The following is a 27,521-nucleotide window of genomic DNA, read 5'->3' as shown; positions in this document are numbered from 1 at the left end:
AGTCACCAATCGAGCTTTTTCCTATGGTATCCTTTCGCAATTGTCGGCTCTATCAGCAACTCCACCAAGTCTTCGTGTCACCTGCAAATTTACTAATCAGCCCATCCACATTTTCCTCCAGATCATTTATATATACTACATGAACCTGCACTCCAAGGTCTCTTTGTTCAGCAACACTCCCAAGACCTCGCCATTAAGCGCCTAAGTCCTACCCTGATTTGCCTTTCCAAAATGCAGCACTGCACATATATCTAAATTAAACTCTATCTGCCACTTTTCAGTCCACCTGTCTTGAAAGATGTCAAGCTAACTGGCCTATAGTTTCCAGTTTTCTCCCTCCCTCCTTGAGTAGAGCGACGATACTTGTTCTTTTTCAGACCAATAGAATCTTTCCAGAAAATAGGGGATTTTGGAAAATTAACACCAACGCATCCATTATCCTATTAGCCACCTCTGTCAAAACTCGAGATTTGACTCCGGAACCGAAGTCTTGTGGCTCCATTGGTTTGCTTAGTACCACCTCCATGGTGGTTATTTTTCACTTGATTTGTCTCTCCCTTCTACAGCCTTATAGCTTTTACAGCTTTTGTATCACCTATAATGAAGACAGAAGCAAAATATTTATTCACTTCATCAACCAGTTCCTTATTATCTACTGTTAACTCCCCATTCTCACTCCCTACAGAACACTCATCTTACTTATTCTTTTCTTTTTTAAGTACCTTTAGAAAATCTGCTATCTGCATTTATTTTTGGAGCTACCTTCCTCTCATACTTTAATAATGACCATGTAATCTGTCCCTGTGATACTAATTGCAGGATAAATATTGGCCAGGACAACAGGATGACTCCCCTGCACTTGTTTAAAATGATGCCATCTGACCAAAAAGCCACATGGGGCATCAGGTTCATGTCTCGTTTGAAAGACAGCTCCTCAAACACTCCAGCCCTCCCTCACTAGTGTAACATCAGTCTTGATCTTTATGCTTATATTCTGCAGTGGGGCGCCAATGCATAACCATGTGATTCAGAGGCAAGTGTGCTACACACCGAGCCAGAGCTGAAGAACATAGAGTTCATAGATTCCCGAGAACAATCCATAAAAGCATTGCTTTCAGGCAACCTGCTGAGTCATTGAATATTTGACTGATTCTAAGCTATTGTGAACCACATTTTTGCTAGTCATGATCAAAGTACTGTTCATTCAGCAAAAACAACCTCACCATTTATTTCATCAGTGCTATAATAATCAGCCACTCAATTTCTTTAAATCTAGGTTTTGTGTGGAGCACTGCAAAGGAAACTGGTAATATTAAAAATGGAATTGGATCAATACTTGAAGGAGAGTAAATTGCAGGATTTTGAGAGAAGAGGAGACTTTCACCCATCACTTTCTTGAAGGTTTCCATTGAGACTGTGACTATTTTCACTGTGACACTGTTCAACGTACTCGTGAATTGCATGAGTTTCACCTTCACACTCACAAACATTAAAATTAGAGCAATGGATTACAGTTGCTGACTTTACTGTGTTCAGCAGATTCCCATTATAATTTTTGTGTCACAAGACTATTTAAACTGACTTGGTGAATTCTACTTCAGTCTCTATTGCATTCATGGGAGGTGAACCTGCTTCTCAGAATCTTGCTGGGATTTTGATTTTACTGGAATTTAAATGTGAAATATATTATCCATTTAAGATTAGGGGTGGCAGTGAGATATTTCAGGCCCCTGAATGCCAATAAATGCCTTTGGGGCAGAAGAGGGGACAACATGGGCAAAAAGATAATTAGCGTTGAGGACCCAAAAATGACTCTAAGACTCAAGAGAGATACAAACTACATGTTCATCCTTTGCTTAATTCTGATTGTTGAATTGAAACAAATGGTCTCTTTGAAAAGCTCATGCAAAAAAAATTCTCTTTCCAACTGAGGCTGGATTATCGCATACCTGACCCAACCGAATTCCAAAGAGCCAATTACAATCACTCGTGTGGTGTCAAAGTCCTGATTCAAGTGTAACGTTTCTTGGCAACTCAGCTACATGCTTCTCAGCAATGGATTGTGAAGCCTGGGATTAGTGTGGAACTCCCATGGAGCTGGGCACAGAGTTGAAATTCATTGCTGAGATTAATTAAAAGCTAATGTCTGGCGGGGGAGATGCGGGGGGTGGGGTGGCAGTGTGGAAGTGTTCCTGTTACACTCATCTCCAGTAGAATGCATGTTCACATAGTTTAGTCCAACCTGTTCCTGATTGCGTGCGGATCTGTAAAAGACAGAAGCGTTTCCATTTCAGTAGTGCCTTTCATAACTTTTAGGATGTGCAAAGAGCTTTGCAATTAACAAAGATCATGTTTAAGTATAGTCAGTTCTGTAATGTAGGATCCATGGCTGCAAATTTATCCACTAAAACATTCCACAAGTAGTAATGTGATAATGACCAGATCGTCTGAAGCTAGTAAAAGGATGAATAATAGGATACCAGGGAAACCCCCCTGCTCTTCCTTGAAGTAATACCATCTTTACCATTTAGCTGACATGACAGTAGACTGAAACAGAGTTTAACACGTCATCCAAATGATGGCACCACTGGTGGTTCAGAGCTTCTCAGTTCTGCAGCAAAAGGTCCTGTTTGTCAACCAAATGATAACCCTTCTCACAGGATCTCAACCATAAACTGTGAATGAATTATAAGGTGATAATGAGTCTTGAAAATAAGACAATCACAGGCCATTTGGTCCAATTATTCTATGTTGGGTTTGGGTGCCATGCAAGCCTCCTCCCTAAACCATCTCCAACTTTTCTTTCTTGTTCCTTTTCTTTCCAATTTCTCTTCAAATTAATCTATGATATTCAGCTCAAGTGCCCCATATAGTACAGATTCCAGAGTCTAATCACTCCCTGAGTAAGTAAAATCTCCAGTAGATGCAAGTTCACATAGTTGTTCCAGTCTGTTTCCTTATTGCATGCACAGCTATGAAAGACAGAAATGTTTGCATTTCAATACTGGCTTCCATAATTTTTAGGATGTGCAAATTGCTTTGCAACTAACAAAGTCATGTTCAAGTGTAGTCAGTTCTGTAATATAGAATCCGTAGCTGCAAATCAATCCACTGCAACATCTCACAAACAGCAATGTGATAATGTGCTTGGAAACTCACCAGGCCTGGCAGCAACTGTGGAGAGGAAACAGAGTTAATGCTTCAAGCCCAGTGATCCTTCTTCAGAACACGTTTTGATTAAATCAGTTTCTCATGAATTCCTTGTGGATTTTTTTTCGAGACTATCTTAAATTTATAGCTCCTGGTTTTGGACTCCACCACAAAGAGAAATATTTTCTCAACATGCCTTAATTTCAAAGATCTCTATGAAGTTATTCCTCAGCCTTTACTGTTCTGGACAAAAAAAAAGGACCCCAGCCTGTTCAATCTTTCCTTATAGATATATCCTCCAATTTTGAAATCATCCTTGTACAATCTTTCTTTGAAAATTTGTCATGCATCTATATTATTTTGTCCTAATATGGACACCAGAACTGAACACAGCACATCAATTGTGATCTAACCAAGTTAAAAATCATGCAACACCAGGTTATAGTCAAACAGGTTTATTTGGAAGTACAAGCTTTTGGTGGACTGCTCCTTCGTCAGGTAGCCTAGGGGGGCAGGATCACAGTCGGGCAAGATCAAAGTGTCATAAACCTGATGCGATGTATTGAACAAACCTAGTCAGACTGGTTTTATTTCCAAAGTAGGAATTGATAAAGTGTCATGTGGATTGACTGCCTACAGATTGTCACATGTGAACAAAATAGAGTGTATTTGCAAATACACGACTGCAGTTTTGTATAGAACCAGTCTGATTCAAGGTTGGTATACAGACAGACTCTTACCTCATACCTTTAATGCATTGTCTGAGCTGAGATATCACTTTTTTTGAATAAAACCTTAAGTTATCTCAGGAATGTGATTTGAAAGAAGTTTTGGGATTTACATATTAATGAATCAAAACCTGCAACCACATTCCAAGTGATTAAAGACTTAACAGCAATCGAGCTTTGGTCAATGCATTACATCAGTTGTATGACACTTTGATTTTTTACTATAAATTCTACGTCCAATGATCCTGCCTCACTAGCTCCCTGATGAAAGAGCAGTGCTCTGAAAGCTTTTACTTCCAAATAAACCTGTTGGACTATAACCTGGTGTGTGATTTTTAACTTTGTCCACCCCAGTTCAACACTGGCACCTCCACATTAGATCGAACCAAGCCTCGACACAAGCTCTGTTTTGTAAACAAAAATACTTCAGTCGAATATGAACGTCCCAACTATCCAACAAGCCAGAATGTGAACAAAATTACCGAGAACTAGGTCTGCTTGGAATCTCCCTACTGAGTTCATGTCTTATCATTAATACAATCTGCACTGATGGGAAGTCGGTGTTCATGCATGAACATAAGTTGCGTCAGTGAAGTTTGGAATTAATTTTACTTTCTATTCCAACAAGTGGAAAGTGGAAAACCCAGAGCTGCAAAGTTTCAGATTGCACAAATTTTGAAGTAGATGTTAAACACCTTGCTCTGTAAGGGGTTGCACGATGGCACAGTGGTTAGCTGCTGCCTCACAGCACCAGAGACCTGCGTTCAAATCCCACTTCAGGCAACTGTCTGTGTGGAGTTTGCACATTCTCCCTGTGTCTGCGTGGGTTTCCTCCGGGTACTGCGGTTTCCTCCCACAGTCCAAAAATGTGCAGGTTAGGTGAATTGGCCATTCTAAATTACCCGTAGTGTTAAGTATAGGGGAATGGGTCTGGGTGGGTTGCTTTTCGGAGGGTCAGTGTGGACTTGTTGGGCCGAAGGACCTGTTTCCACATTTTAAGTAATCTAATCTTCTGGAAATAAGTAAACAATTTTCTACCCACCTCCAGCCAGTACATAGAGTCATTGAGTAATAGAGATGTACAGCATGGAAACAGACCCTTCGGTCCAACTCTTCCATGCCCGACCAGATATCCCAACCTAATCTAGACCCACCTGCCAACACCTGGCCCATATCCCTCCAAACCCTTCTTATTCATATACCCATCCAAATGCCTTTTAAATGTTGCAATTGTACCAGCCTCCACCACTTCCTCTGGCAGCCCATTCCACACACGCACCACCCTCTATATGAAAAAGTTGCCCCTTAGGTCTCTTTTATATCTTTACCCTCTCATCCTAAACCTATGCCCTCTAGTTCTGGACTCCCCCACCCCAGAGAAAAGACATTGTCTATTTGCCCTATCCATGCCCCTAATAATTTTATAAATATCTAAAAGGTCACCCCTCAGCCTCCGACGTTCCAGGGAAAACAGCCTTAGCCTGTTCAACCTCTCCCTATAGCTCAAATCCTCTAACCCTGGCAACATTCTTGTAAATCAGTTCTGAACCCTTTCAAGTTTCACAGCATCCTTCAAATAGGATGTGACTCTAGTTTCAAGGAGCTATGAACCTACACTCCAAGGTCTCTTTGTTCAGCAACACTCCCAAGGACCTTACCATTAAGTGTATAAGTCCTGCTAAACTTTGCTTTCCCAAAATGCAGCATCTCGCATTTATCTCAATTAAACTCCATCTGCCACTCCTCAGCACATTGGCCCATCTGATCAAAATCCCATTGTAATCCGAGGTAACCTTCTTCGCTGTCCACTACACCTCCAATTTTGGTGTCATCTGCAAACTGACTAACTGTACCTCTTACGTTCACATCCAAACCATTTATTTAAACGATGAAAAATAGTGAACCCAGAACCGATCCTTGTGACACTCCACTGGTCACAGACCTTCAGTCTCAAAAACAACCCTCCATCACCACCCTCTGTCTTCTACCTTTGAGCCAGTTCTGTATTCAAATGGCTAGTTCTCTCCCTATTCCATGAGATCTAACCTTGCTAACCAGTCTCCCATGAGGAACCTTGTCGAATGCCTTACTGAAGTCCATATAGATCACGTCTACCTCTCTGCTCTCATTAATCCTCTTTTTTACTTCTTCAGAAAATCAAGCAAGTTTGTGAGACATGATTTCCCACGCACAAAGCCATGTTGATTTTCCCTAATCAGTCCTTGCCTTTCCTAATACATGTACATCCTGCCCCTCTGGATTGCCTCCAACAAATTGCCCACTACTGACGTCAGGCTCACTGGTCTTTAGTTCCCTGGCCTGCCCTTACCACCTTCCTTAACTAGTGGCACCACGTTTGCCAACCTCCAGTCTTTTGGCACCTCACCTGTGACTATCGATGATACAAATTTCTCAGCAAGAAACCCAGCAATCACTTCCCCGGCTTCCCACAGAGCTCTGATCAGGTCCCAGGGATTTATCCACTTTTATGCATTTCAAGACATCCAGCACTTCCTCCTCTATGATATGGACATTTTTCAAGATGTCACCATCTGTTTTCCTACAGTCTATATCTTCCATGTCCTTTTCCACAGTAAATATTGATGCAAAATACCTGTATTCGTTTAGTATCTCCCCCATCTCCTGCGGATCCACACAAAGGCTGCCTTGCTGATCTTTGAGGGCCCTATTCTCTTCCTCGCTACCCTTTTGTCTTTAATGTATTTGTAAAAACCCTTTGGATTCTCCTTAACTCTATTTGCCAAAGCGATCACATGCCCCCTTTTGCCCTCCTGATTTCCCTCTTGAGTATACTCCTACTGCCTTTACACTCTTCTAAGGATTCACTCAATATATCCTGTTTATACCTGACATATGTTTCCTTCTTTTTCTTAACCAAACTCTCAATTTCTTTAGTCATCCAGCATTCTCTATACCTACCAGTTTTTCCTTTCTCCCTATCAGGACTGTCTCTGGACTCTCAGTTATCTCATTTCCGAAGGCTTCCTATTTTCCAGCTGTCCCTTTACTGCGAACATTACCTGCCACTTGTCAATTACCTTCAATCCTCCAGCAGATGACTCAGTTCAGAGGTGATGTTTTGGGACATCACTAATCTGCATCTTTTTAGACAGTTGAAGAAAATGACAATAAAGCCTGTAGATCTAGGGTCTCATCCTTTATCTCTGCCTCCTTGGGGGATCTTCTCTTGGTGCTTTTCCAACTGCTAGAGGTTGCTGCTTTGGCTGGGCTGGTAAATGGAAACTTCAGATTCTGCTCTTAAATGTCTTGTTCTTACTACATTTATTTGAACGAAGTGACATAGAGGAACTTAGTGTACACAGTGCAATTCTCATCATTTCTTGAGGCTATAATTTCTAATTTGTGTTATTGGAACATAAATGATTTGCCAATGAAGTTCGCATTGAAGCCAGATGACTGATATTACTGAATCAGTGGAGGAATGATAACTGTAGAGGTCAGAATTTATTGTGATCTGTATGAACCCTTCCCACAGCTCCCAGACCCTCCCATTCAAGATGGCAGAGGCGGCAAGGTAAGAGATATTCAGGCGCCTGGCCCATCTGCTCCCTCTCACACAACTGATTGCATCTCTCTGTTTTTTAAATTATATTTTTTTTCATTTAACTTTTGAATTAAATTTATTTTTTCTTCTTTCTGTGACAGTGGTGGTGGAGAGAGGTTGCGGGAAGCTGTTGAGCAAAGGATCCAGTCCATTCCTCTTGGCCATTGTGTCAGCTGCTTGTTCCAGCAGTGATGAATTGGAGTCCATTCTTATCCTCTGATGTTTCGGCGGTGTCTGCAATGTCACCAGAGTGAATGATCTCTCAGTCCCTGAGAGTTCATCTGGACCGTCAATCAGTTCTCAGAAGTTGTGATGGGCTCCAGTCCTCGAGAGGTTGGACAATCTCCTGGCTGTGGCGGTGGCTGGAGTATCGGTGGCGATGAGGTGACTTTGGCAGAGGCGGCGTTCTGGGTCCAGTCAGCAGCAGTGGGGACTGCTTCCTCGTTGGTGTTGTGGCCTTGGGGAATGGTTTGGCTGCCATGGAGTGTGTCCTGTAGCCACTTCGAAAATCCAGGAGCTGTGGATGGAACATAAAACATAATTTGTCCTAACTTTGTATGATTTATTTCTTTTTATAATTCATGGAATTAAAACTGTCCTGGTTTATGGCGATTGTTGCACATTTTGCTGTATTTTAACAAATACCTGTAACAATAAATTACTATACCGATCAATGTGCGGTCCTACTCTATTATCTATAGTTGCCCCCTTCCCCCACCCCCCAGATTACAATAACCATTCCCTTGGAAATCCAGTATAATAAAATCTATCTGTTTTCTCCAGGACTCAATGACTGCCTGATAAGCCTTTGACTATTGTTGACCAACCCCCAGGCCTGATTGTGGCCCACAGCCTAGACAGACTTAGCAGGACAATCCTGATGGACCATACTCCAGCAACCTGGATTGTTGTTTCAACAGCATCCTGACTGACTTTCCTGCAAGCCTGAACTGATTTCACTTGACCTCCTGGACTGACCATGCCCCACTCCCAGTGCTCAGATCTCCAGGCTCAGGTAGGACGAAGTGCCTCACTGACTGTCGCCAACCCCTTTGACTAGAATATTGACTAAATATGACAGTACCTTCTGAATGACTGTAGTTTCACTTTCACCCTGTTAAGCACTGCTCCTCTTTGACTTTCAGGCATGGCCATTTTCTTGAGACACAATGCAAAATGTTTGCCACATAAACTACTGGCACATGCTGCAGGTCTGGTAAGAATGCAGCAAGGGTCTGCAAACAATATACCCGTCTGTTATCTAACAGATTCATAGACTGTTAAGTACACCCCGCCATCACATACTGCCTGCATATCCCTCTGCATTAAAAGCATCACAAGCCATGGTGGCTAGCAGTCTATAACTAAGCACTAAAGATGCCGTGTGCTAAGAAAGCAGGGTGTCCATACAAAGTTTGGCATTCTATCAGTCAGTGCTGAAATCAGTATGTGCTAAGAATACAATGTGAAGCAGACAGACGCTGGCGGGCCCCAGGTAAGTAAGAAAAGTGAGTGAGCACCAAGAAAGCAAGAGGCATGTGTCCATGTGAGCACAACAGCATCCTGTGCTGATAAATGAGATGCATATCTGTCCCTGTATGATCTGACAGAAACGTATAAATTAAAGGGGTCCCTGAGCTGCCAAGTAAAAGTGTTTAATTTTAGTATTTAATATGAACAGGTGTAGGCGATTCGGCCCAAGCCTGCTCTACCATTCAACAGGACCATGGCTGATCTGACTTTCCTCACCACTACTTCCCTGCATTTTCTCCTTGGCTGGCCTCCGAACAAGACTCCATCTATCTCACCCTTAAATATACTCAAGGACTCCACTGCCACAGCTGGCAAGGAGTTCCAAAGACGCTCAACCCTCTGAGAGAAGAAATTCTTCCAGACCTCAGGATAAAATTGGTGCCCCTTTATTCTAAGATTGTATCCTCTGGTTCTAGACTCTCTCATGAGGGGCAACATCCTCTCAGCATTTACCCTGACAAACCCCTTAAGAATCCTCTATGTTTTAATAACATCACCTCTCATTCTTCTAAATTCCAGTGAGTAGAATCCCAATCTGTTTAACCTTTCTTCCTCCATACCAGGGATCATCTTAGTGAACCATCTCTGAACAGCCTCCAATGAAATGATACCTTTCCCGAAATATGGGAGGTCACTCACTTTTCTTACTTACCTGGGGCCAACCAAACCAAAACAGCTCTCAGTACTCCAGATGTGGTCTCACCAGTACCTTGTACAGTTGCAGTAAGACATCCTTACTCCAACCCCACCTTGAAATCAGAGCCAATATTCCATTATCGTTCCTGATTACCTGATGCATCCGTGTGCTAGCTTTCTGTGGTTCATGCACAAGGACACCCAGGTCCCTTTATATCGCAGCTTTCTTCAGCTTTGATCCATTTAAGTGATACTGTTCTTCTGCTCTTCTTCCAAACTGAATAACTTCACATTATCCCATATTATATTCAATTTGCCAGCATTTTGCTCATTCAATTAATGTATCAACATCTCTCTATAAACTGTAATTAGATTTTTTTAGATTAGATTACATTACAGTGTAGAAACAGGCCCTTCGGCCCAACAAGTCCACACCGACCCGCCGAAGCGAAACCCACCCATACCCCTACATTTACCCCTTACCTAACACTACGGGCAATTTAGCATGGCCAATTCACCTGACCCTGCACATCTTTTGGACTGTGGGAGGAAACCGGAGCACCCGGAGGAAACCCACGCAGACACGGGGAGAACGTGCAAACTCCACACAGTCAGTCGCCTGAGGCGGGAATTGAACCCGGGTCTCAGGCGCTGTGAGGCAGCAGTGCTAACCACTGTGCCACCGTGCCGCCCACTTAAAGTTTGAATACCCTCTCATAACTTGCCTTTCCACCTATTTTTGCTTTGTCTGCAGATTTGGCTGCAATACATTTGCTTTTCTTATCCGAGTCGGAAGTTACAGGACTGAAGTGGCCAGGCAACAGGCACGATGATATGGTGAGACTGGTGGTTGCCAACACTAGTGTGGATGAAGCATTGATGAGGACACTGGCCATACAGCATGCAAGGAGGTTGTTGCAAAGAAACATTTGGTGAACTGCAGCAGCCAGATACTCCCATTGATATACACGTCAGAAACCTACACTGTCTAGTTTCTTGTTGCTGAATCAGAAGTGGCATGTAAATAACGGGAGGTGGGACTTTAATGAGATGCAAATGCGTAGAAAGCAAGTGGTCACTGCTCAATGGCAAAATTTTGAAGTTGCTATTTATGGCTTCAGGGAATAATAGGAAATAGGTTCTCCATGTTGAGAATCTGATTTTTGTTTTCACTCACACTATATTTTGTAGAAGGTGATTGATACATTTTTAGATATTACGGGCATCAGGGGATATGGAGTGAAAGCAGGAATATGATATCGAGATAGAGCATCTGTCATGATCATGATGAATGGCTGAGCAGGCTGAAAGGCCAAATGGCCTACTCCTGCTCTTAGTTTCAATGTCCTAACTTTCTCACCATTACTCCTTCCATATTAGCGATGGGATAATTTCACCCCTTGTGTTCAAATCCCTCCATGACCCTGGTTCCTCTCTATCTCTGTAACCTCCTCCAATCCTATGAGATGTCTGGGCTCCTCCAATTCAAGCTTTTGAGTACCCCCAGTTTTCCTTTTATCTTAATTGGTCATCTGATATCTGAACTCTAGTATTTCCAACTGGATCCTCACATCTCAACATTAAACCATCAAAATTCTAAAGATGTACAGCACTACTCTTCCAAATTTGAAGGCTACCTCAAATTATTTGGTAATGGCAAACATTTACATTAAATTGGCATTAAATTATCTCTATCATGTACCACTTAAGTTACACTTACTGGATGATACAAAATTTTTTATTGTCAATAACTAATTTTAAATCTCAGAAGCAGACCATAAAGTAAAGATCTAGATACCAAATCAGGTGTTAACCAGGAGAGAAATGTGAGAAAAGAATATCATTCAATTTCTTCCATTGCCTCTTCATCTCTCTCCCATTTCACCCACCCTTTAAAACTTATGTCTTTGACTGATTATTTATTGCAATATCTGCCTGTGTACGTCAGTGTCAAATTTCTTGTGAAGTACTTTATGTTATCAAACTGCACTAAAGTTGCTGTGGAATTGCAAGGCTTTGATGTTGAGAAAAATTGAGATAAATAGAGATGTAATTATTAGGCTGAGTTTTTACAGCCCAAGTAGGAGGAAGTCCAGACTGAAATTTGACAAATTCCAAAACTTTCAGATACCATGACAAAATAAGTTTGATTGAGATGTGGGTAAGTTCTGTGGGAAGTAGAAGAAAGGGACTTACCATTCAGTGTGCATGTCAGCACTTGTTTTGTATGTGTGGGATTACTGAGGGGCGTTTTGCAAAGATTAAGCATTTTGCATAGTTGCTACTGTGTTTATCACTAGTTCCTCTGCTGGGAGGCATTGGGTAACTGAAGTCCTGTTCCATTACTGGCTATCATGCTGCCCATCGTCGGCCTCAGCCCTTTATATGTGGACCTAGAGTTCTGACAGATTAAATGATGGCGCAGAGGGGTAGGAGAGAAAAGCATAACCAAATCCAGATTTCTACACCTACAGGCCAAGGATAGACAAATCTGCAATTTCCCTATCAGGTAGAATTAACTATATGCATTGAAAAAGAACAAGGGAGTTCTATCTATTGGTCAGGCCAATATTTATCCATAATCAACATTGCTAAAGTCAACAGCAGAATTCTGCAAATGGTAGAGATCTGAAATAAGATATAAAAATTGGAAATACTGAGCAAATCAGGCAGCATTTGTAAACGGGGAAACAAAATTAATGTCTCAGCTCAGGGTGACCAACTGGGGAAATATACAAAAGATGCCTTAGCACGTGAGACCACGTGAATAGGTGGGGTAGGTTGCTATAGGAACCTGTGAGTGTGTGCCATCAGGAGTAGAGTGCGGATATGAAATTTAAATATATAAATACAGAACAGAGAACCCCCCCACTGCAGCCAACCCAAGACAAGGGACAACTGTCTCGAGTGTGGGAGTTTAGATCAGAGTGGTGCTGGAAAAGCACATCAGGTCAGGCAGCATCCGAGGAGCAGGAAAATCAATGTGTCAGGCAAAAGCCCTGAGACCGTGCCTCGAGTGTGGCACAGTCTCAGATAATATGCCATCTGATTCATACCCCATATCAGAGTCTAACCAAAACTTAAAGCACTTTATGTAATTTTTATTTAAAATGGTAAATAAATCAACAGATCAGGCAGCACTTATGAAGAAAGAAACTTTGAAGCTTTTCAGATAAATTACTTTTCATCAGAACAGTTTGTCATGTTTTTTGATTTACTGTTTTTGGGAGTTGCTGTATGTAAATTGGCTGCCATATTTCCCACATTACAACTGTAACTACACTTCAAAAATGACTTCATTGGCTGTAGGTGCTCTGGAACATTCTAATTGCATGAGAGGGACTGTGTAAGTGTACTTATTCCTGTTTTCTAAAATATTTTAAGCTCGTACATTTGAGAAAGAAAAAGATGTGCAACAAATAGCACTTTGTGTGACATCAGACACCTCAAAGCATTCCTACAGGTAATGAAGCACTTCTCAAGTGTAGTTACTGATGTACAGTAGGAAATGCAGCAACCAAAGCCTGTCCATCATCTACTGCAGTGATTGTAACAAAGTCAGCCAGGCAGACCTTATGGAATATGACTTCCCTGTTAATCTGGTACAATCAGGGAGCTCTGGCTGACAGATATAAACAAGAGTGACAGACATCCTGTTCACTCTGAAGCTGGCTCTGAGGGAGCTGGATCAGTGTCATTGACTTTCCACGTGTAAATAAAAAGTGACTTGGCAACAGAATACCAGCCTCTGTGAAGTTATTTCATCTACAAGGCACAAGTCAGGAGTGTGAAAGATCTGCTTGCCTGGAAGAGTGCAGCTCCAACAACAGTCAAGAATTTTGATACCATCCAGGACAAAGCAACTCTCTCGATTGGCATCAAATCCACATTCAGTCCCACCACCACTGATGCTCAATAGCAGAGTGTGTACTATATATCAGATGTACTGCAGAAATTCACCAAGGTTCTTAGGTAGCACCTTCCACATTACGATCACTCCAATCGAGAAGAACAAGAGCATCCAATGGAAGCACCAACTCTATGGACCAGAAATGACAATGGTCAACACAGACCTGTTAACCCTGCAATATTGTCCTCACCTTCAGTGTCACTGGATCAAAATCCTGGAATGCATTCTCCAAGGGCAGTGTGGATGTATCTACATGACATGGACTACAGCAGTTCAAGAAGGCAGCTCAATAGCACCTTATCAAGGGCAACTAGGGAGGGCAATAAATGCTGGCCCAGCTGACTATTGTCCCATCATAGCTGCCAGAGGAAGTGGTGGAGGCTGGTACAATTGCAACATTTAAGAAGCATCTGGATGGGTATATGAATAGGAAGGGTTTGGAGGGATATGGGCCGGGTGCTGGCAGGTGGGACTAGATTGTGTTGGGATATCTGGTCGGCATGGACAGGTTGGACCGAAGGGTCTGTTAACATGCTGTACATCTCTATGACTCTATAGGAATGAATAAAACAACTTTTGCTCCTACAAATTGCAATGCAACAAAGACCAGATAATCTCTTCTTTTTGTGATGTTGATGGAGGGTTAAGTAATGGCCAGGACACCAGAGATAACTGCAGCTCTCCTTCAGAATAGTACCATGGGTTCTTTTACAACCAACCAAGCAGGCAGATGCGGTCTTGGTTCAATGCCTGAAAAAAGACAAAAAAAAAACTGCTGCATCAGGCTCAGCTTTTATGTTCAATCCCTGGACTGGGACTTGAACCAGAAATCTTAAGAATCCAAGGTAAGAGTGTACCCAAATGAACCACAACTGATTTAAAACATTGGCTGTTGACAGGACTTTCATTTATCATTGAGATTGACAGAAAATTGTGGCTGTCCTGTTAATTTTGGACATAATATTAGGATAATGCCAAAAAATCTGAATTTCTAAGATTGCTAATGCCCAAGTAGCAAAAACATTGCTTTCTGCAATTTTGGGAAGTAAACAGTGATAGCATTGTGTTACATCTGTGCTCTGCAATTTGCATTGCTTCGATTTGTCTTGTTTCAGAGTTCTGTGGTCTCTTTTAATCACTACCAGGTGCATTTTAACAGTTGCATTTTTAGTAATTGAAAACACACTCAGAAAAGTTACACTTGTTGAAGACTTCGCTCTTTGAATCGCATTCTGCACCAAATGACTTATCTTCCCCTGGTCCTTGCTGCTTTACAACAGCTCCCCAACCCCCCCAAAACAGAAAATTCAAAATTCTCCCTGATTTAATCCTCCTGCCTTGCCCTCCACCCTCCCTACATTGCAATTGCCTGAGGTGCCTTGCACACCAGTGCTGCCCTTGCTTATTATTTCACAGTTTTTTTTTGCAAATGTTAATTCAAGTGTGTTTTAAGTGCTCTTACTATGCAAATAAAACATGTCTGATCCACTCAAAGCTGTAAAACATGGTTAAAAAATCACACAACACCAGATTATAGTCCAACAGGTTTAATTGGAAGCACACTAGCTTTCGGAGCGACGGTCCTTCATCAGGTGATTGTGGAGTGTCGCTCCGAAAACTAGTGTGCTTCCAACTAAACCTGTTGGACTATAACCTGGTGTTGTGTGATTTTTAACTTTGTACACCCCAGTCCAACACCAGCATCTCCAAATCTGGAAAACATGAGTTACGATGACTGGAGAGGTTTGAGACATTTGCCCTGAAAGGTGTTTGAGAAGTCATCCTGTTGAGACGAATGAATTTGCAGAAAGTTAATTTGAAATATTGTTTTAGATTAAAGTGCAAGGCTCAATTGGCCTTTCAAATAGGCTCACAGTGTCAAACAAGAAGTAAATTTTGGATTTAAATGTTGTAGTTCATATGCAAGCAATGATCTCGAAGAAGTTTGAATTGCCTTCAGTAGCTAGCTGCCTGAGGAAGGAGTGAGGGCTCCAAAAGCTTTCAGTTTGAAATAAACCTGTTGGACCATAACCCAGTGTCATGTGGTTTTTGCCTCCAGTACAGTAGACTGTCTCTATCGGCTGTCTGTCTGTTTGAGGATGATGTGTGCTGAGAGGCGCAGGTTCCCATCATGGGTCTTCTCATGTGACTGGTCGGTTCTCAACTGACATACTTTGAGGTTGGACATCTCACAAGGTAGAGCAACTGGGAATACAAAATTTACTCCCTTTTCTCTCCTTCTCTGCTGCGACTCTGCCTCAGCAGTAAGATGTTGTGATTTAAAGGCTCATGTAGTTTGACCAAGGAGATGTTGTCATTCCAAGCTCTTCCATTCATTAATATTGGTGATGTTGTGCTTCAAAGAAAGCTCCAGAGTGAACTTCAAGCATTTTCTTTGTCCTCCCCAGATGTTGGACATTTGAGAGTTGGGAAAGCAGAACGTGTCTGGGGAATGTTTTAGGAGAAAGTGAGGACTGCAGATGTTGGAGATCAGAGTCGAGAGTGTGATGCTGGAAAAGCACAGCAGGTCAGGAAGCATCTGAGGAGCAGGGGAATCAACGTTTCAGACAAGAGCCCTTGGGGAATGTTTTGGGCCATTTGGGCACAGGATCTAGTCCATTATAGGTCATGTTTCAGGAGTTTTGCCTGAATGCTCATGAACCTGGTTTCAAGGACACTAATGTTTGCTCGATAGTCTGCCTGTTGGAACCAGATGACGCAGAGGAAACCCTAGGGTTGGAAATTCTCTTGCCTTTCTTCTGTGTTGCTGCTACACAGAAGAAAGGATTGGGAAGGTGATTCAGGAGATGAGTGACAGTAATAGGGTGGTTGTTATGGGGGACTTTAACTTTCCTGATATTGCCTGTACTGCGCTGTATTCTTCTATGTTCTATGTTCTATGTACAGTCTAGGTCTCACTGCAGTATAGGAGTATGGAGATGACAAGTACTCTGTTAACTAGGACCTTTGCTAATTGCAGATGTCAAGAAGCACTTATTCACACAATGCGTTGTGGAAATCTGGAACTCTCAATGCCAAGAAGCAATTGAAATTAGTGTCAAGAGGTTATGTTGCAGCTGTATAGGGTGCTGGTGAGGCCACTGCTAGAGTACTGTGTACAGTTTTGGTCTCGTTACTTGAGAAAGAATGTACTGGCACTGGAGGGGGTGCAAAGGAGGTTCACTAGGCTGATTCTGGAATTGAGAGGATTGCCTTAATGAGGAGAGATTGAGCAGACTGGGACTGTACTCATTAGAATTTAGAAGAATGGACATATTAAAAGATGAAGGGAACAAATAACATAGAAGCAGGGAGGTTGTTTCCACTGGTTGGTGAAACCAGAATTAGGGGGCATTGCCTCAAAATAAAGTGGAGCAGATTTCGGACTGAGTTGAGAAGGAACTTCTTTACCGAAAAGGTTGTGAATCTGTGGAACTCCCTGCCCAGCGGAGCAGTTGAGGCTGTCTCATTGAATGTTTTTAAGGCAAAGATAGATAGATATTTGAATAGTAAAGCAATTAAGGGTACAGGCGAGCGGGTGGGTAATTGAAGCTGAGTCCATGAAAGATCAGCCATGACCTTATTGAATGGTAGACCAGGCTCGAAGGGCCAGATGACCTACTCCTATTTCTTATGTTCTAATTGAAAATTTAAAATCTTAGGTTGATCATTCTTCTGAGGTAAGCAAAGTTTTAAAAGATACAGAATGGCAGGGAAACAGAGTTAAGGTACAGATCGGTCCTGGAGATCAGTCATGATTAGATTGAATGGTAAGATGGGCCAGAGGGTATGAATCACCTCCTTTTGATTCAAGGTTCAACACTAGATTTCGGTTCCAGGCAGTGGCAGAGTCTGAAAGGCTGCAATCATTAAAGAAATAATTAGTTGCAACACTGCAGGGAGGGAAATGGAGTAGTTCTAAATGGATTAATTAAATATTAAGTAGATCTGTTTCCTATACATTGGATCTTGCTTCACCTCGGTTATTCAATAACCAAAAGTGTGGTTATCCTGTACCAACATGAGGTGGCAGTGTAATGCTAATAAAATTTTGCAATCTGCAATGTTGGATCAGATCACTAGGCTTTCATTCAAACTATTCAATTAGAAATGTCACTAGCAGTCAACAAATCTGCTGCATTTGATTCCTAAGCTCAGACATATAAACCCCAGAAAAAAAATACTTTCTCTCTCTGCAGATGCTAAAAGGCCTGCTGATTTTCTCCAGCAACTTCTGTTTTTATTTCAGATTGTCAGCATCCGCAGTATAACAAAAGTAACATTTGGAAATTAATTCTGATTGTATAGGAGCACTGTTGATATGTTTTACTGTTCTTTCTTTCTGGGACAATGACATTTCAGGGGAAATTGGTTTGCTAATAACACTTGATATAATATTCACTCTCCTTTATGCATACTGGAGTGACACCATGAGAGAGAAATGGATGAACAAAATAGACTCTGACCCAGTGGAGATAATAACGTGACCGAAAGCATTATTAAAGAGTTGGACTTTAAGTAGGTATTTTAATGAAGGATATCGAGGTAGACAGGATTAGGGAGGGCATGCTAATGAGGCAGCTTATAACTAATTAAACAAGACCAGAAAGCTAACTTGATTCCAAATTATACTGAGTTATCTCATCTTAGCTATGAGAGGTAGGGGTGGAGATAAAATTTATTTCAGCTGCCCTGGCTGGAGAAACAAATTCCTGGCCCCATTGCTTTCTGTTAATCATAGAATCCCTACAGTATGGAAACAGGCCACTCAGCCCACACCAACTCTCCAAAGAGCATCCCAACCAGACCCATCTCCTACCTCTGTAACCCTGCATTTCCCATAGCTCATCCACCTAGCCTGCACATCCCTAGATACTATAGGCAATTCAGCATGGCCAACACACCTATCCTGCACATCTTTGGACTGTGGGAGGAAACTGGAACATCTGGAGGAAACTCACAGAGACTTGAGAAAAATATGCAAACTCCATACAGCCTGAGGCTGGAATTGCACATGGGTCCCTAGCACTGTAAGGCAACAGTGCTACCCACTGACCCACCATGCTACTGTTGGGAAGCGTTTGTATATATCGTGGGGAGACAATGGGTCTCTGTAGATTCTTCCATAACCGCAGAATGGCCACTTGGATGAAGCACTCCTGTTGCGATCAGAGTTGGTTGAAAGGGGAGTATTGGAAAACTAGGAAGAAAATTGTGGTACTTATCTGCTGGTTACCCTCTATCCATTCTGGTTGAGACTTCCTCAGAAATCTCAAAATAGTCAAACACGATTTCCTTTTCATGAAGCCATTCTAACACTGTTTAATTAGGTTATGATTTTCCAAATGTCTTTTCTTTTATAATTAATTAAATAATATTTGTTAGGCTAATTGGCCTGTAGTTATCTGCTTTTTTCCACCCTCCCTAATTGAGTACGGGTGTTACAGTTCAGTTTTCCAATCCTCTGGTACTTCTGCAGAATCCAAGGATTTTGGGGAAATTATAACTAATGCATCCTCTATCTCTGTAGACTTAAGAATCCTAAGATGCAAGCCATTGGAGCTAGGGGTCTTATCCATCTTTAGACCCATTATTTTGACTAATATGCTTGTCTAGTAATGGTGATGGTACTTAATTCCCCCCCGCCCCCATATTCTTTAGTATTAATGGGATCTTCAAAGTATTTTCCACCATAAAGAATGATGCAGAATATCATTAACTCTTCTGCCATTTCCCTGTTCCCCATAACTGACTCCTCAGATTCATTTTTAAGGACCTATGTATGCTTTGACCACTCTCTTCCTTTTTATACACTTAAAGAAGCTCTTATTATCAGTTGGTAGATGCTGCCAAACCTGCTGAGTTTCTTCAGTATTTTTGATTTTTATTTCTGTGGCTACTTCCTCTAAAATCCCAGGATGCAACCCATCAGGTCCAGTCTTTATCATCATTAGTTTCGAAGGAGGTGGTGCAAGAAAAGCACAGCCAATCTGGCAGCATCCAAGAAGCAGGAGAGTTGACACTTTGGGCATAAGCTTTTCACCAGGAATGAGGCTTGTGGGCCGTGGGGCTGAGAGATAAATGGGAGACGGATGTGGCTGAGGGGAAGGTAGCTGAAAAAGTGATAGGTAGATGAAGGTTGGGGTGGAAGTAATAGGTTGGAGAGGAGGGTAGAGCAGATACATGGGAAGGACCGTTCAAGAGGGCGGTACTGAGTTGGGAGATTGGGACTGGGATAAGGTTGAGGGGAGGGGAAATGAAGAAACTGGTGAAATCCACATTGATTCCTTGTGGTTGGAGGGTCCCAAGGCAGAAAATGAGGCATTCTTCCTCCAGGCATTGGGTGGTTAGGAGTTGGCGATGGAGGAGTCCCAGGACCTGCATGTCCTTGGCAAAGTGAGAGGGGGAGTTAAAGTGTTCAGCCAAAGGGCGGTGGGGTTCATTAGTTTGTGGGGATCATCATTAGTTTGTCTAGTGTTTTTTCTCCAGTGTTAGTCATACCTATTTCATTGCTTTTTTTTGTCCCTTGATTATTTATAACTTTTGTATGCTATTAGTGTCCTCAACCATGAAGACTAATGCAAAATATTTATTCAACTCCTTTGCCATTTCCTGGCTCTGCATTTATAATTCCCCAGAACAAAATAACCAAAAAAACAGCAGATGCTGGAAATCAAAAATAAACACAGAAATTTCTGCAAAAACTCAACAATTCTGCTATGTTCACTTTGATTTATCTAATCTTTATTATATATTTAAAGAAGCTCTTACTTTTATGTCATTTGCTAGTTTATCCTGATATTTTATTTTATCTCTTTTCTTTTCAGTCTTGTCCCAATTCTCTAGTGTACCATTAATCTTCGTCAAGTTGCTGTTGTTTCAACGTGATATAATTTCTAACTTCCTTGCTTGGAGTAAATTTGCTAATTATAAATGCAACCAACAAAGGGCCTACCTGAGTCAGCTAATAAGGATCCAGTTTAAGACAATTCTCCATTAGACTGCTCTTTCAATGGACCACTTGAAAACCTAACTCATCTTATAATCATAGTCACACTGCATTATACAGGGCCTAACTCTGATATAGTTAACCAGTTTGGTACCTGTGCTGAGGAGTGAGATCTTGAATAGACATGGACATGTAAGAAAATGTTTATTGTGTCTTTTATAGCTGCAGAACACCTATTTCACATTGTAGCCAATGAAATACTTTTGAATTAAAATTATCCACCAACCACTTGGAAATAAATTTCACAAACATCTGTGAAATGCACACCAATTTAATTTTTCTTTGAAGATATACCACAAGATGAATGATGTAATTAAAAGTTATAACCATTGTGTACTGCTGTCCACTGACCTCACCCCACCCTGAACAGGAATTGAAAACATGGCCATTGCATGAAATGAGTTACATTCTATTCAGCACATGATACCAGTGTGTTGGCTGATATCATCAGTTTTACCCAAATGAAACAATGTGCTGCTGTATTAGTACAGAACAATGGATTTCTAAATATAACTTTCCCAGTTACTCTTTTCATTCTCTCTTCACTTCAACATTTAGCCATGTTAATTAAAAATTTTGTTTAATTTATGATTTATTCATTAAATATTTGTTAACAATCATGACGCTGCACCTTCAGAACCTTTCAAGGGCCTGGATATTAAAGCAGGTTTTTGCTTAATCAGACTCAATTTTTATTTATTTGATATCCGGACAAGATCAGAACTGTAATTTAAAATACAAGTCCTATTGACTGGCTCTCCCTCATAACTGTTCTGTTGCCATTTTGGAATTAGTACCCAGCTAATTACTATTGTTAGTGTAGCACTACATTCATGTTGGAATGTGTAAATAGACTGGGTTTTAGAGACTTAGTAAAAATGGTAATTGGGATGATGAGGACAATTATTTTTCTGCAACCTGTTGTGGTTCGAAATGTACTGTCTATTGTCTTAAGGGTAATGGAAGCAGATTCAATAGCAACTTTCAAAAAGATGGTAGATATTTACAATTGAAAAGAAATAAAAGCTGCAGAGCCGTGGGAGAAGAACATGGGACGAGGAAACCTTGGAAAGTTGGCATAGGCACAATGGGCTGAATGACTTCCTTCTGTGCTGTAGGTTTTGATGATTTATTTAAAAAGAAAATAATGCTTTACAAAGTTGTTTTTTGTCTTTTATGGTCTTATTCATTGCATGTGTAATCATGTTCACCAGACCCTGCACATATATAGCCATATAGTTGTTGTAGCACATCAGACTTTCCAGAAAACTGTGAAATCAGTTTGGTACAGATACTTGAGTATTGAATGTGATTTAAGATTAATAGATCTTCCAAGATACATTCACAAATTTTGTAAGTCTGGGTGAGACTGAGAGGGGGAATTTGTAGGAACTGAGGAGATTATCACTGGATAATGGTGGAATTCAGAACAATTATATGCCTATAACTCTGTGATAATTGGTGAGGGATTGGAACTTGGTCTAAGGACCAGAATACAGTTACTTACAATATTTACTGAAGCATTCAGCACAATTTTTATAGTAAAGACCCTTCCTGAAATATTTTATTTGAAAGCATTAAAGTTAAAATCCTTACGGTAATTTAGTGGATTTGTAGAAAATACTTGACAAAAGTTTGGGTAAAATACTTCAGTTAAAACCAAAATAAATCAAAACGTAGAAAAATGGGGTATTCATAATAAAAGCAATAAAGTTATTGGAGAAATGCTATGCGGTCTAAGGTTGGATACCTTGAAAGAGGCCCTATTTAAATAAGTGTTTGAATTCTTGTTTTCAAATAATAAGAACAATCCAGGGGAGATTGGGAGAGGGAAATTGTAGGAACTGGCCATTATCCTGGAAACATTAATGGCTTAAAACTGGATTGAAGCTTGTTAACTTTGTCCAAAATTAAAATTAAGTTACAGAAGATAGAAATGATGCACGAGAAGATTAACTCAAGGAATCACTTAGTTATGCAAACTGAGAAGGCAAATTTTATTCTAAATTTAGCCAACAAATGTAAAGTTCAGTGATTAGTTGAATTAATGTGCATTGTAAGTATGCAATGAATGGAACAGGATTGGCTGAGACAGAGCTAATAATGGGGATGGAATACCCATTCTACCCATATCTAGTCAATATGGCAAACAATTCAAAAGGCATTAAAGAATACTGTGATGCAGCGGCACAGGAAAGTGTAAATGTTCAGATGATTATGTAGGTAAAGAAAAATGTGCAAATATTGGAGAGGTTGTAGAGAACAAAATTAATCCAAAAGGTAATGGGGAATGAACTATGATGGATAATTAATGAAGGCTGAACCCTACAGGAAAGATGGAGATAAAGTATGGATAGGCAAAGATAAGGAAACCCAGAATATTGCTCCAAGTTTAGAAAACAGAAATAGTAAGCTTAAGTTGATTAAAAAAAATTAAAACGTCCCAAGGTAGGAGAAAAATTCCTCTACTGTAAAAGATAAAATGACTCTAATAATTTGCTGGAAGAAGTTGTTGAGGTTAATACATTTGGGACCTGCTTGCTATCATGGGAGAGTTCATACACCAGATGCAAAACATTAGTTGGGCCAAACAATTCTTGCTTGGCTTTGTACCAGTAGAGCAGAGTCCTTCCCTACTGGACAAGTACAACTGCAGACATTGGTGCAATTTCATGGGAAACTGATCATTTAATTGGAAAATATGAAACATAAAATATCATCTTTAGATAGAAAATCTAAAATTAAAGGTGTAAAGCTACCACATGCTTTGTCAGATTATGCACATTTTTGTCACATTTTGGTGGAAGTCAAGCACAATGAAAATAAATCAATTTTCTATCCAGGGTGATAAAATAAACTTCCTGATGATAATATCCTCTTGAAGCGCATGGAGGTTCTCACACTGGATGTGACTCAATAAACATTATGTGGGCCAGATCTTCCGAGGAGTGACACGCTCACATAGAATGCCACTCCACTCCATTTTTACAGAAGACCTCTGCATTTCTCACAGGTAATTCCAATCAGGGCACCTTCAGAAATATGGAGCCGTACTTCCATTCTGAAGGCCCCTTGTAGCATTGAGCAGTCAGGGTAAGCAAATCATGCCTCTTTTTATATACAGCAGTCTGCTACAGTATTTTGTAATTTATAGGTCCAGCATCACAGTCACTTTGACAACTGCTATTAAAGGGTAAGCATTTAGGACATGAGGTAAGGTGCCAGGTAGGTTAGGGTGGTGGTAGGCCAGCTGGATATGGTGGCAAATAGCCATAGTTTTTTCCTAGACTGTGGGAGTCCAAGCCTACAGGGCATAAGTTTAATGTGAAGGGGGAGTTCGAAAGGACCTGAGTGCTAACTTTTTCACACAGAGCATGGTGCGTGTATGGAACGAGTTGCCAGAGGAAGTGGTGAAGTTGGGTTAATTATAACATTTAAAAGGCATCTGGATGGATATTTGAATAGGAAGGGTTTAGAGTGATATGGGCGAAATGCTAGAAAAATGGGACGAGGTCAAATTGAAATGTCTGGTTGGCACGGAGGAGTTGGATCAAATGGTCTGTTTCCATGCTGTATGAATCTATGACTTAGTGAGTTTGTACAGGAAAACAACACATACAGACCAAATATTAATTTACAGAAGCAATCATCCCAACATCCACAAATGATCCTGCATCAGAACATTACTCCAACGAGCCAACACACATTGCAGCACAGAGGAACTACGCAGAGCAGAGGAAAATCACCTATACCATGTATTCAAAAAGAATGTGTACCCCATGAACACAGTCCACCGATTTCTCAGCAACAAACCCAAACAAGCAGACAAAACTTGTCCAGAAACCCTAGCTATTCTCCCCTTCATCAAAGATATCTCGGAAATGACTGCCAGACCACTCAGACCCCTTGGCATCATGGTAGCCCACAAATCCACCAACACATTAAAACAACAGCTAATGAACCTTAAAGACCCTATTCAGACAACAAGCAAAACTAATATCATTTACAAAATACCATGCAAGGACTGTAACAAACACTACATTGGACAAACAGGCAGAAAACTAGCCACCAGGATACATGAACACCAACTAGCCACAAAAAGACAAGACCCCCTCTCACTAGTATCCTTACATATGGATGAAGAAGTACACCATTTCGACTGAAACAACACCTCCATCCTAGGACAAGCCAAACAAAGATATGCACGAGAATTCCTAGAAGCATGGCATTCCAACCAGAACTCTATCAACAAACACATCGACTTAGATCCCATCTACAACCCCCTGAGAAAAATAACAGGAAGTGACTTCACCACAGGAAATGACATCACAACAGGAAAAGACATCACCAACCCAAAGAAACCCAAACATATAAATAGAAAGCAGGAATTATCTGCAGTGCTTTGCCTGAGGTCCACTGTAGATGTTTCCTAGTAGAGTGATGAAACATCTGGAAATGAACCTTCCAGTTCAGCAAGCAAACCTACATCCAGAATCTATGACTTTATAAATAAAAGTTCTGGGCGGTTTAAAATATATTTATTCAGAGAAATGGCTCCATCATTTGTTCAAGCACAAAGCTACATCTCAGAAGGAATCCTGAAATAGATCCAATTGCTCCTATCCCTTAATTTTCTTCTTCCTCACTTAAAAATGTGACAGGTTTTACATAGGTGCACATTCTCCTTCAGTCAAATTCTCATTCATCCAATGACCACATTCTACTTAACAAGCAAGTGCTTCATATTAGCAGGATTCTTTTGCAGTCTGATTTTCAGATTCAAGTTCAAGCCAACTGTGCCTAAGCAACAGGCGCGCATTTTCAGAAAACAAGTGTCCTCTTTTACCAACAGTCATTGTCAATAAACCTTGAGAAATTCAGATGAATCATGGAAATTCTCCTGCACAGAGTTGGTGCTAAAGCTCCATTGTAAATTGTGACACTAAAAATGGGTTCCCAGTCAAATTGATTGGTAAATTCACTATGGAATGAATAACTGATTTGATGGCTAGCTTGTATAGAGACAGTTGTAACAGCAATAAGAATGCTATTGTTGGCCATAGCGACGTTTAGGATACAGGAATATGGCATTTAAACAAAATCAACAGACACTTCAGTCCATTGTGCCTGCTCTGTGAAAAAAAACTAGTCATCATGGATTCTGGCAGAATTTTACAAGGGCTTGAAAAGAAAACTCCGAGTCTTAAATGTATGCCCTCCTGTTATCAGTCAGTGGAGCTAATTTTCCCAAACAAAAAAAAAGACCAACTGAAGAAGGGTCACTGGACTTGAAACGTCAATTTTGCTTTCTCTCCACAGATATGCCAGATGTTTCTGAACTTTTCCAGCAATTTCTATTTTTGAAAGTTTTCCTATTGAATCCTCCATTTTGACTGCTATCTCACAACCTCTTAAATCTTTGTTCCAATGGAAAGAAGCATACTGCTTTTCAAGTTGAGCCTCATAATTGAAGCCATTGTGTTCATTCACGCAAGCTCTAGAATTAACATCTTTCCAGAGATACAGGGCTGAGTTTTACCAAATGTCGGCAAAGTGCCATTCCATGTTTAAAGCTGAGCAATGCACCAGGTAAAATGCTGCCAAAATAGTTCTTCACAGTACATGTAATGGGAAGCAAACAAAAAGTACAAATGGTTGACATGTCATTACAAGTAGAAGTTCACATTCAAAAATGTGTTGCTACTTTACATCAACACCTGTCCAACTGAATCTACACGAGCTAGCCATCCTATTTCATGTTTGAACCTGTCTAAGACAGTGTTACTCTTTCTCTAATGCAACTGTAGCATAACATGTTCTCATTGTTTATGTGGGAAAATTATATGCTGCAAAATCTTCAAATGGTTGAAAAGTTCACTTTTGTTGAAGAACAGTGAAACCAAAGTAAACAAATAAAAGTTGCTTTTGCTTCTGAAAACAAATGGAGCGCTAGTCTTTGAGCAATAACGAGTTTACCATCAATGATAGATCATTGCATCCAATTCACATATTTTGGAATTGGGTGTCAATTTGGCCCTGTCTGACTTGTGTACCAAGTAATGGAGCACTCTTCCACATTGAAGGTGCTGATTCTCCTGCTCAATGTTCTCACTTTCTCCTTGGAAGACCACTGCTGCTATCCCAAATCTTTAGGACCATCACATCCCGTCTTTGCCGGGTCTGGTGTGTGCTAAAATCATATGGCACACACTGTCTGGAATGTATTGCAAAGCTCCCATGCAAAGCATTGGAATCTCATCTTCATGAGGCCTATATTCTACTCCACCAATGTCCTGGTGGAAAAATGAGATGCAGCTTTAGCTGGGAGGGGTGATGGTGTTGGGGGAAATGTTGGTGGAGGTTGCTTAATGGAGCCAACAACTTTGTCTCCCAGTAAACATCCTTGTAAAGTATTTCATGTTTGGTATGAAGCAGGAATCTGGGAGTTCTCAAACTTATAAATACCATGGCAGTTTTCAGCATACCTGATGCAGACTTCAAAGGTATTGGATTGGTGATCTCAGCTGACTTGTACATTAATTGAAGGGAAGTTTTTTTATTGATGAAGTCAGCTGTGTTATGATGTGGCCATCTCAACGTGCTGTGTGTATAGTCTATAGCACCCTACATCTGGTGAAATCTGTTATGTTAGAAAAGCTTACTGCATGTTCAGCTGCATGGATCTCGTCATGAGGAAATAAGTTGAAGCAATGTGGCAGAAATTGCATTGGTAACAACCATGGAATATTCGTGGGTCCAGCGTTGAGAGGATCCTTGGTGAATTCTCATGCTTTATTGTGCACACTACAAATCAAGCCCTGCCTTTCCTGGAACCATCTCAAAGGGTAGAGATTTTATTTAAGTATGCAAAATTCCCCAAGTTACCTTTCTTTCAGCCTCAGGTGAACAGCAAACACAGACAGGTTTCAGTACTTAACTAGAATTACTATTAACTACAAATAAATAGAT

At 40.8% G+C, this 27,521-nt stretch overlaps 1 protein-coding gene across 4 annotated transcripts in view; it reads right to left on the bottom strand.

The window, feature by feature from the left end:
• Nucleotides 1-7,457: 7,457 nt before the first annotated feature.
• Nucleotides 7,458-27,521, bottom strand: part of LOC122563605 (stathmin-like) — a 60,896-nt gene continuing 40,832 nt past the window's right edge. For all 4 annotated transcript variants that reach the window (XM_043717549.1, XM_043717548.1, XM_043717545.1 and 1 more), the window contains exon 5: nt 7,458-7,981. In XM_043717549.1, coding sequence (XP_043573484.1) covers nt 7,754-7,981 — 228 coding nt within the window. In that variant the 3' untranslated portion in view covers nt 7,458-7,753. The remainder of the gene's footprint in view (nt 7,982-27,521) is intronic.

This window comes from Chiloscyllium plagiosum, chromosome 27 (assembly GCF_004010195.1).
Source record: "Chiloscyllium plagiosum isolate BGI_BamShark_2017 chromosome 27, ASM401019v2, whole genome shotgun sequence".
NCBI classification, from domain to species: domain Eukaryota; kingdom Metazoa; phylum Chordata; class Chondrichthyes; order Orectolobiformes; family Hemiscylliidae; genus Chiloscyllium; species Chiloscyllium plagiosum.
This window is presented reverse-complemented; position numbering and strand designations above follow the sequence as displayed.